We start from the raw sequence: 12338 nt of genomic DNA on the forward strand, positions 1-12338 counted from the left end.
GTTCATCTGCGGTCTGATATGGATATTTGTTTGACCTTACCACTTCATGGGACGAGATTCAGACCAGCTTTGCTTTTGAAAAAACGAAAACAAATGTGATTTAAATCCTCTCAGCCTTCAGAATTACCAGAAAACTCAAAGCAGTGAATGCTTTGGAATATAGTTTTCATTCTTTAAAGTGTTTTCTACATGCAAACTATCATTATGCATCTAATGTGATCCAAAAAGTCAAAGAAGCACTATATTTAAAATCCCATAGGTGTTGTGATTCAATGTGTTTATTAATATACATAGTGGACAGTATTGTCATATCATTTGCCCAAGCAGAATGATCAACCTCTCCTGATTTTACAGCACTCTTACACAAAGAGCGGCTCGCTGCCTTTATGGGGCCTTTTCCTCTCCAACTGCAGGCATGTTAAAACATTTCACCTCTGCTTGAATCAACTTCAGGCTTGAAGGTGGAATTCAGTCTGTTCCTGCCCGCGGGGCATGTGTCACCTCTGCAACTATGCTACAAAGTCAAGTTCATGTAGGAAAAAAAAAATATCGCTAACATCTGCTTCTGCTAATGGTGTTTTAGCATGATTGGGCAGTGCTGGAATGGGAATGCAAAACGTTTAACATTTGCTACACAGTTTTATCCAGTGATTTGCACTAAATCCGACAGAAGACTATGGTTAGAGGCCAATGACGCTGCAGATGTATGTGTCAGTAGCATTTCTCCTCCATCACATGTGATTCTTATCTTGTTTCTGTAATGCATCAGTTCTGCTGCAGTACAAATATCTCTTAGCACAGGAAATGTTGTGGTTTCAACAGTTTTGAAAAGTTAGTCGAAGCTGCAGCTGGAAGATGCAGTGCATGACCCTGGTGGTGGTGGTGGTGGTAGTCTGGGGACTTGGCTCTGTTCACCGCTTGGTGTGAAGTGGGTGAGATGAATGATATTATTTCCTCCTTCACAAACTAAAAGGTACTCCCAAGCAAGGCATTTCATTTCTTGGAAGAGAGAGGTGTGTGTCTGTGTGGGGAGGGGGAATTCATGACATTTTCATTCCTTCAAAAAACAACCTACTCCAGCATCTTGCAAACTGCACCCAGAACCGCAGTGTCAACCTAAGATACATAACTGCAGATTGATCTAAGCAGGACAAAGGTCAAGAGAGAACTGTGAAGCTGCGTCGTACCATTAAAGCAAAGTTGCTCCATTTAATCTCATAAGGTTTCCTGAAATAGATTCAGTATTTAGAATAATAGCTTTTACTGTAGCTTTCCCATAAACTAACACACATAATACTTGGTGTCTGAATGTTCACCATTGTCCTACAAGTGAAGTGATAAGATGAAATGTTTGGGAACCCCAATAAGTTTCAAGGAAGCTTAGAGAAAGTGCCAATACTGCCACCTATTGGCTCTCTCCTTAAAAACTCAAATCCAAGTGAGCTAATCATCCGTTTCACATTTGTTTCAGTATAGATATATTTGCCTTGCATTGCGGTCTTGTCTTTTACAAAACTGAGGAAGGTGGCCTTGTCATCAATAATACCCACAATGCAATTCATCCTTCGGGCTTAACAGTTAAAAACCATTAACAGTACCAGTAACCAGTGTGCTGAAAAGATTTTAGGAGGGAAATTTACCATTTAGCCCAGGAAGAAGACATGAGATATACAATAGATAGGAACAGGATGCAGATATACAGATAATAAAAACATCATGGTGAGACAGCTACATGAACCATACTTACCACATACCAGTGAGCACAAAGGTATGTGCGAAACCAGTAGTGCAGTTTTCTGATAATCCAGGTCAAAGTAGCAGTAGTGCATGGTAAATGCAGTATGTTATGAATGCATATGCATATATGGACTAGTATTTGTATATAGATTATTATGTGTGAATAATAAATGAATAAATAAAATCACCACAGTTCCCTGGTCTGTTGAGCATGCTGACATATGCAGCTGGGAAGATGAGCTTTTCTGCAGCTAATATAATAACACAAAGTGCTCTTCCTGAAGGAGCATCAGCAACACATAATGTTATTTCACCGGAGAAAAAATAATATTAGGAGGAAGGTAATGTAATTGCCTAAGAGGTATTAAATTATTACAAAGGATAAAGACACAATGTATTCAGTTGCTACCCTACATATTTTAGCATAGAGAAGTGTTTTGTCAGAGACATGATGAACTTTATTTAAGCTGATCGTCTACAAACACCTAACATAAAAAAGTATGAAGGTTCAAATTAGACTATTAATTCTCACATTTGTGATAAAAATGATGTTTGAGTTTCCTAAGATGGACTTGAGAGTCATTTTCTCTGTTGTATTAAAGGTTAAATGTCATGTTTCTAAACAGAAATTCACAGACATGATATATTCAGGATATCCCTTGTGATGGTGGTGTACTTTATCGATTATACTGTATTGGAAGCTGTTGTGTCTACGCCTCATACTTTGTCTTGTGCAAGATGTGAATACTATTCCTGAAATCTACACTGAGATGTGGACAATTTAACAAGTTTGTCAAGAAGAAGGACAAAGTCATATTTCTAAATAGAAACACAAAGAGCGAGAAAAATAAATATACTGAAAGTACTATAAAGTTTAAATCAAGGACACCTAAAAACTCAAAGGGGACAGAAAGCTTTTCATGCAAAGGGAAGAATGACTCTTTGACTTTTAGAGTGCAAAGCGCGACAAATTAAAGGAAATTGAAAAGAGAGAGAAGGGAGGAATTAATGAAACGATTACACTGAAAAATTAGAGGAGGAAGACAGGAAACAAGGCAAGACAAAGAGAAGGGCAAAGAGAAAGTGAAGGCAGAAAAGAATGGGTGAAAGATGAGGAAGAAGCCCCTGAGAGTGAGCACAAGAGAAGAAAAAAAAAACCCCCTCTTGAGATTGGCGGGGCAGCTAAAAATAAAAAGCAAAATAAATAGAGGGTGACCTTTAAGTAAGGATACAGAGCTTTACACAGAAATAAGTTTGTTTCAGAAGTAGAAAATACTGCATTTACCAACCAAAAAATTTTTTTGACTGGTCATTAACTCAAGTGGCTGTAGATCTAATACAAACTGACAGAGAGTGTAAGGTCGACCCAGGGGGGCGGATGTTTTTTCTGAGCCTCTGAACAGAAGCCCACAGAAATATTTAACAAGGCAGAAGAGCTGCTCTGAGCAGATACTTCTGTAATCAATCATTGTACGGGCTAAGTTGAGACAAGTTTAACAATGCATGTTTTCAGTAACAGTTAATAACATTTTTAAATGACAGTAAACAATGTATTTCTTCCTTTAAATAAATTAGATTTGTAGGATCATGCTTAATACGACCTCAGAGACATGGCCTCCACGCCACACAAAGGTCATCATCCTGCTGGTTTGACAACTCTTGTCAGAATATTATATTTTATCAACAGCAGAGGGCAGCAGGGCACCAAAGTGACATGCATACCAAAGTATGAGTTGACTTTTCTGCATACAGTTTTTCAGTGGCTTTCAGAATAAATTCAAATCGCAACAGTGTGAGTTAATAATTACAGACAAAGCTAGCCATACATTGCTCACTGATGATTGCCTCATGTGGGCAATTTAGAGTCTGTACTTCATCATATCACAAACACCCACATGTGTTTGGACTGAGGGAGAAAAAGTGCAGCACCCATAGGTGTCACTTACACTGGGGACGCTGGGTACATGTCCCCACCACTTTTTGAATTGGCTTATTTTGTCCCCATCACTTTTTGAAAACATTTGTTAAAAATGTTCTAAAAAATAGCTTGCAACAAGAAATGTAAAATAACAAATGAAATGCTTTGAGAATTTTTATTTGCACAATAAAAAATCATGCAGTGCAATTTAAATCTAGAAGATACACATGTGCATTGTCCAAGAAAGTAACTTAAGCAACCAAAAAAGCTACTGATCACTGCATTATATTCCATTATATTTTTTATATTTTGAATTGTCTCCTGCCACCTGAATTTTGTGTTTCCTTTCGTATAAATAAAGACATTTAGACCATGTATTGGTGTAGAAAATGTCTCCAGAATGCAGTAAATTAAGAGTTTAATGCTCAAAATCTTCTGGGGGAGGTCCCCCACACCCCCACTCATATATTTCAGCATCAAATTTTTCTTCAAAATATTGGAAAAATATCTTCTCGTCTTGCTCTCGTCACAAAGTGACGCCCTTGGCAGCACCTGAAGGAAACCTACACCTAAACAGAAAGACCAATTCAAATCCAAGGCCCACCTTGCTGTGAGCAATTGAAATATCTTTACTTATCTTATAGTATAGTCATGAAAAATACAGATCAGATACTAAACATACATGTTTAGAAAGCAGAGCCAAGCTGCCACCACAACAGATGGTGCATCTCACAGTTAACATCCACTCAAACCATCCCATGACACATTTCAAGTTTTGCAGGAAATTGCTCTGACTGTGAATATTTGAACCTCAGCATGGGTCACTTCAGACTAACCGATTGTCTCTGGCCGGCTCACAGTAACCCTGCCATTGATAGGAGCAAAGGCATTTAGGCGTTTTAAAGATAAGGATCCATGCCTGGTCAGCAGTATCTCATATATTTAAATTAATTTACACATTTGGAATGCACATGCAGGTACTGTGACTGTACCCACTCAAATCTGACTGAGTCATACATGCAGAGAGTGTAAGAATTACTTTGGCATCCCGTCTCTTTGCAGCGTCTCCGACAGCTCAAACGCCGTGCCTTGTCAACTGTTTAGAGGTCTGTGTTGTGTATTCTGCACCTGTGCCGGCTTCAGGGGTCCTGATCCGAGCTCTTTGATGTGCGTGTGAGGACAGCCGAAATGCAAACTGGACAGCCACAACAACAGCTGCTCCTCTCCCCCATGACCACCACCTCCCAGTATATGGAGGGCCATCCTGACACACACACACACACACACACACGCACGCACGCACGCACGCACGCACACACACACAGACACACACACACACAGAAACAGAAATAATTAAATGCATGCGCCTGCATGGGGTTAGCCAAGCTACCAGCGGTACAAAGACAGTGTGAGAGTGTCTGATAGAGAGCATGGTTCAGAATTCATATCACTGCAGAGCACTAACCTCCTCTTTCTGGGGCAAGCTCTCTCTGTCTCACACACACACGTATACACACACACACACACACACACACACACACACACACACACACACACACACACACACACACAACACACACACACACACACACACACACACACACACACACACAAAAACCAAAGCCATATACAGACTTAATTGATTTCATGTTGCCCTTTTCTGTTGGTAGCATTTTATCATAGGTCTGGCAACCAGCGTCTGTCTGAACAGGAGGACCTTTGGTTTTGACACAGTGCTCTTTGTCATGGTTCTTTTTAGAAATTGATATTTTAAAGAAACATTCTTTTCAATACAAATCTTCGTAGTTTTAAAAATGATTCATATCAGTATGACTCCTCATGTTTGCTGAGAAATGTGAACGTGGCAGCATCACTTAAACGAAGTGTGACAAGGCAAGGAAAGGAACGCGTGTTTTCGGGTGTTCAAATTTGGATTTGGAGGGGAAAACATCCCAAAGTCAGACTGACAACATTTTGGATGCACTCACTTCAGGTTTCACTAAGGGCGTCAATTTGTGCTGAAAAGTGGTGGGGACATATTAGGGGTGTAACGATACACTTAACTCACAAGATGTGATGATGCACAATACTGGGGTCATGAACTCACACTATTTTCTTCTTTGTTTTCTCCCCCAGAAGATTTTGAGCATTAAACACGTAATTTCCTGCATTCTAGAGACATTTTCTGCACCAAAATACACGTGGCAGGTGACAATTCAAAATCTAAAAATATAATGGACTATAATTGAGTAGGCCTAATCAGTAACTTGTTTTCTTGGCTCATGTTACTTCTTTGGACAGTGCAGAATTGTTTCTTCTAGATTTACATTGCATTGCACGTTTTCTTGTTGTGGAAATAAACCTTTTTCAAAGTGTTTTCATTTTTTATCATTTCTTGTTGCTTTCAAAAAGCGATGGAAACATATCCCCAGTGTAAATGACACCTATGGGTTTGTGTTTATGAGCTCTCTGATCAGCTTGTTGGACCTTAATGTACCCAGATCTGAGCAGTTACTTTGGTGAGTATACTGTTATCACAAACAATAGAAATGATGCTCAAAACTATAAAAATAAGAACCACAGAATTGTCCTTTAACAAACTGTATGAACAGCTACTGTGTGGAAACAGTTTCCAATCCTCTGTGGATTATGTACTTACTGCTAAATTGCTTCCTTATCTTTGCCACTGTCTCTGCGGAGATGACATTTCATTTTTCATCTCTACATCTGTTTGTCCCTTATTTGTGTTTGTTGGTGGTTTTGTTCTCTGGTTGCCAGCTTTCTTTTTCTAAACTGTGTATCTGTCTATTAATCTGTCACTTTGTGTCCATTTGTTTCTCCTCTCACTGTACACTCTCTGCCTGTACTCCATCCCGCTGCAAGTCCTCAGCTTTGCAAGCAGCTCCTCCACTCTTGAATATCTTAGTTACAGAGTGATTGATTGGTTCTGCCTGGCCCATCTGGAGACTCAAGCAGTGGGCGTGCCATGTGTCAACTACAGAGGAGGGCCCATGGATGAAGACATCATTTTAGCATATTCAGTGAAATTTTACTTTTTAAACGATAACTTTACATTTTCGTAAATTCATTAAACATTCAAATATAACAAATTAAACACATCCAATTGGTCCATTAATGATATCTTACCAAAGAGGACACACAGCTAGAAAGTCGCCCATCTAAGCTGCATTTGCCTGTGGGTGCAGGTACTCTCCTGGTGGCTGCTGAGCCACACCAGTTAATTAATACCACTCGAGTGTGTCAAGAGGAGGGAAGGAAAACTGCTGCTCTTGGCAGAAATAGCGATTGAGTGACTCTTTAAACTTTTAAACTTCATTTTACCTCAAAACAGAATTAAGTTTTGCTTCTGCATTATTATGGAGGGGATTCATCCGCAGCCTTCGGGTAGAGGAAACCAACAAGCATCCACACAAACACCTGCAGAGACATGCGCATACAGTACTGTATTAGGCCTGTGCATAGGACATTATCTCAGTGTTTCATGTAAATGTAAATTAAGGTGTCACCATGTTGTGCTCATTGTGTGTTTTTTTAAATTACACCTTTGCAACAAAGATTGCAATAAAGGACAGTGCTGTTTTTAGTGACGATGCACATACAGTATTTATCACATCAGCATCACATCATAAAGAGTTCTCTATCAACAAAAACGATGTGTGACTTTAAGAAAGGTTAGTGCATTGATAATGCAGAAATTTACACAGCATTAGATTTTGCATTAGACTCATAGAGATTCATAAAGCATGACATGACAACTTTCATAATGTTATTTTCTAGATTTAAATAAATATGTAAATTTCCAGAAATAGCATCCACAATTCACATAAAATTTTTTGAAGAGCTCCAGACTTATTCTTTTCTACAACCAAACCTACGCCCTTGTGTGTTAGTGTGTGTTTACTTGCGTGAGTCTGCCATGACTCGACAGGCCTGACATCCTGTTAACTTTGATCTCTGAATTAGCAGTATCTCAGCAGCAGAATATTTTTGGATTAGGTGACATTACTTCTCTGATTCTCTTTCGTTAAGAAACATGGGCGTACTGTATAATCCTCTTCCAGCCAGTCTGTTCACAAATCAGACTCAAGACTGAGTGTGTGACTGACATGACGTGGTTTGCATTCCTGTTGAACAGCACTGACCATTACAAGTGAAAAACACGCTGAAGAACATCAGTGGGATGGGAGAGTGGCTCCCAGTTGGTGTCTGCAAGCTGTCATGTTACCTTCATCTGTCTTCAAGGCTGGGCTCCTTTTCAATGACACTAAATAATTACACACTCACACAGCCGCAACACTGAGTACTTCAGATGCTCAGGCAATAAAGTCATTCAGATTTTTTTTTATTTTTCTACAAAAATATTTTACATTAGAAAACACAGCTTAAAATATACACAGTCCACTCGGCTATGCAATAACTGCAAAACCTTTCAACTCAAATTTATCAGTCTATAGGTAAATATATCTTTACAGCAAGAATAAATCCAGGGACCATGTTGTGACTCTTGTATTCTGAAGGAACTCGGGGCGATTTAAGGAAAATGTCCAACAGTCACAAAAAGGCTCAATAAACTCTATGACCTGATCTAAACAATGTGAAATAAACAGGAATATTGTTTAATCTGAATAAGATACAAAAATGACAACTAAACCAAGAGCGGGGAATGCTTCCGAAGCTGAGGTGAAAATGATGAACCCATGGAAATCCGCACATGAGCAGCAGTTCCTCAATTCAGAGTACAGTTGAGGGATTTAGGCAAGGAAACTGGTGCTGATGAATGCCATCCACCTACTCATTCGTCCACCCTTGCGGCTCTCACAGTAAGAAATTTACACACTGTCTGCAGAGTAGGAGTAGGAGCCCAAACATTCACGCTTATCACGAGCACTTCAGTCGATCTAGTTCCGACCTTACATTGCACATGGATGGATGTGTTTGTGTGTGTTTGTGAATTATTATTATTATTATTATTTTTACCTCTGGTGCTATCTTGCCATGTAGATAGTTTTGGGTTTATTTTCCCAGTTTCTGAGACATCCAGTACAATGGAGGGGAACGGAAAGTGTTAGTGCTGAAAAATTACTTTTTACTTTTAAAACAAAATCAACAACAGTGTGTCTTTTTTAGAAACAGTGTCCCTGTTACTGTGGACAACCTTGTTGTAAATTGTTTTCACTGGAACTACTTTTAACAGAGCAAATAATCCCTACGAGTTCTGTGGATTATCCAGAGTAATGCTGACATTGTTTTTGCAAAGACACACTACAGTGGAGTTTTTCTAATGTAATTTTCCAGGGTTTTGAACAGCACAAACAAAATTCCTTTCACCTCCATTGTATTGAAGTGGAGGTAGAAACCATTATAAAAAATCAAACCATCTACATGTTTTTGGTCATTCTGAACTACTAATAAGCTATTTTTTGTGAACTGATGCTGTCTGCTGTAGTTTCATAAAATAGGCAACAAGTGTGTATGTTAGCATGCGGTTCACCTTTGCACCTGCCTACATCCAGGATGCCTTTATAACTTGTCAGTTTGTGAGGCATTGCTGCTGTAAACCTGCTGCACATAAAGACAAATAATCACTGTTGGTGCTCTTGGAATACATTTCTATTCAGTAACCTTTTTCCTTGCAGAGATGTGGCGCTTTGACCATTCAATGAAAAAACCTTGTAAAGCATTGTGAGCGGGTTGATGTGTATAAGGATGACTACTTCAATTGGCAGTGCCCACCACATGACATGTAAAATAAATAACAGCAAAATTAGCGCAAGAAGAATACCAAATGATATAATAAGAACAACATTTTACAGTTGTTGCTTCCACTGAGTTTCCACTGGCCCTCCACCAATCAGCTCAGGAACTTTGTCCCGTGCTTTGGCATCATAGCAGTTCAGAGCGGAGGGCCAGCGAGAGCGTCCAGAGGGGTGGCAGCAGCCACATGGGAGATGGAGAGGGGCGGGCGCCCAAAGGCGAGGCGGTATCAGAGGTGCAGGAGCACACCTCGTATCCATTCTCTGCGTGGTCTGGACGATGGTGCACGTTGCCTCTCGTCTCCGTGCTTTTGGGCTCTGTGTCTGGAGAGTCAGATTGCATCTCGGTGCACAGCAGCCAGTCTTTAGCAATGAGGCGGGGGTATTCTGCTTCGGCCTCCATGTCACTGCCAGGCACTCGCCAGTACTCCTTCCCCTTGAAGAAATAGGACGAGCCTTCAGAGAGAAAGAGGGCACAAGGTTGTATTAGTTTGTGTGTGTGAGACATAATACAGAATACAATACAAGACATAGTACTTTAATATTCCCACAAGGTACAGATTTATCTTTGCTCTCATCTAGAATACATAACAAGCACACAACACATAAAACATCAAGGCCCTTCATTTCATGAATCCCTGATCCATTGTGCAATCAATCAGTCAATCATACTTTATTTGTATAGCACCTTTTATTCAGGTTAGTGTAGTTCAAAGTGTTTCAGAGATGACTGACAAGCTGATAATAAGACAGAACAGGTGTAGATCGTAATGGAGTTATTTAAAAAATAGATTAAAAAGACAAAACAAGAATAAAAAAGATGACAATTAAATACAATAAATACATTTAAAAGCTATAATAATTATAATTATGATAAAAACAAGTTAGATAAAAGCTAGACTAAAAACTGAAAAACTGATTAAAAGACAAAACAAAAACAAATGTAATCAATGAGAGATAAAAACATATTAGTAATGAACACAGTATATTTTCACAACATAACTACAATAAAATAAGCGAATAAGAGTTCTGAATCAGCTGTAGCTGATTTATAATGATTTTTGGGTCGACCAGACAGGAGAGCATTACAGTAGTCCTACCTGCTCAATATAAAAGCGTGCATTAGTCTCCTGTGTCACTCAGAGAGAGAAATGGTTGCACTTCAGTAATATTTTTAAGGTGATAAAAAGATTTAGTGACAAACCCCACATGAGCTTTAAAGTTCAGGTCTGAGTGAAAGACCACACCAACGTTTCTTGTTGGCTTGGGCTAAGCCCAAGGGAATAAAATTTTACAACAAGTTTCTCTCTCTGAGCTTTGGAACCTATGGCTAAAATGTCTGTTTCTCCTGTTTGAGCTATAAAATATTTTGTAACATCCTGACATTAATATCTAAAATACAGGGAATCAATTGGTCCTATGTCATCAGGAGATGTCGGGTCTCCTGATGACATTGCTGAGGGGTAAAATAAATAGATTAAAGGAAGTGTTTCTGAAGTCGATCTTTGGGGAACCCCATCTGTTTTTGCTAACATTTTGATCAATGGCAACAACTTTTACTAGGGCTGTTTCAGAGCTATGATTAGTCCAAAAACCAGACTGAAACATTTCCAAGTCATTGCTTGAGTTAAAAACATTAATTAATTAATTGTACAATCATTTTTCTAAAATCTTACTTAAAAATGGAAGATTGGAGTTGGCTCTGTAACTGTAGTATTGAGTATTGAGGGTTGAAGGCTACTTTTTTTGATAGGCTTCACAAGTGCAGTCTTGAATGCTGTGGGGAATACGCCTCGTTGAGTGATTCAAAATGAGAAGGACCTCTTCAGACTGAATTAAAAACATTTAAAAAAAAAAGAAGGTTGGGATTGGGTCTCAGGAGTGCATGTGAAAGACTTCAGGGTTGTTACCACTTCCCTGAGTATGTCAGGCTCAACCAGGCTTAAACTGTCCAACAGAGCTTCACACTGTATGCTGGGTGTTTCTCCAGCTGTTATGGTGTCGTGGGGTTGACAGATACTAGTTAGACCTGATGTTGGCTGTCTTCAAATCCATCACATTTAGCAGTGATACGATGGTTGCTATGGTCTGTAGCAGGGTTGAAGATGTGATTAGAAATATAAAATTTTAACTTTAACTGCTTTCTTTAGCTTAATTTATTTATCTGATAAAATCCTTTTATGCATACTGTATGTAACTTAGTTTTGTGCCCTCAGCAATCCAACTGTCCATCTTTTATTTTATGGTTTTATGATTCTTCAATGGCATGTTCCTATTTTTAAAATGCAAAGTGGTGCAACAGCATCAAGGGCAGTAGCCAACTCATTGTTAAAAGCATTATAGGAGGGAGTAGATGTGGTCTGGTTTTTTGCCGATATGTACTAAAAATGTTGATCACTTGGTCACTTCATGAGTAAAACTGCTTTTAAACCACTATATAAGCTGGTTGTGTATAAGTCAACAGCAGAAGAAACATTTATGTTCAGCCCATAATAAATGACCTGGTCCAAAATGTGACCTAGATCATGAGCTGTCTTGTTGTCAACATGTATATTAAAATTATAAATCATATTTAGTGTGAATGCATGTAAGAACTCAACTAAATAAATAAAATAGAGAGACAGAGTTTAGGCTGTCCATAGATTGTTGCTGTCAACAATGGTGGCTAACAGTTCAAGATTAGTGCAGTACACTCAAAAGACGAAAACGCGTTTAGAGTTTCAGTGAGTATTGCAGCTGTACCCCACCTTTCCTACCTTCTCTTTAGGAATGAGAGAACGTCTCGGGTTACGTATGTAACCCTTGTTCCCCGAGAAGGGGAACGAGACACTGCGTCGGTGACGACACTATGGGAACGCCTCTGGGCGTGGCAGGGCTGAATCATGAATGAAACTGCTCCAATCCTATTG

The 12338-nt window shown here is 39.1% G+C and overlaps 1 protein-coding gene across 1 annotated transcript in view; it reads right to left on the reverse strand.

Annotated features, from left to right (window-relative positions):
- Positions 1 to 8001: 8001 nt before the first annotated feature.
- Positions 8002 to 12338, reverse strand: part of LOC123981660 (matrix metalloproteinase-17-like) — a 70505-nt gene continuing 66168 nt past the window's right edge. Inside the window, exon 10 of the mRNA XM_046066677.1 lies at positions 8002 to 9885. Coding sequence (XP_045922633.1) covers positions 9560 to 9885 — 326 coding nt within the window. The 3' untranslated portion in view covers positions 8002 to 9559. The remainder of the gene's footprint in view (positions 9886 to 12338) is intronic.

This window comes from Micropterus dolomieu, linkage group LG13 (assembly GCF_021292245.1).
Source record: "Micropterus dolomieu isolate WLL.071019.BEF.003 ecotype Adirondacks linkage group LG13, ASM2129224v1, whole genome shotgun sequence".
NCBI lineage: Eukaryota > Metazoa > Chordata > Actinopteri > Centrarchiformes > Centrarchidae > Micropterus > Micropterus dolomieu.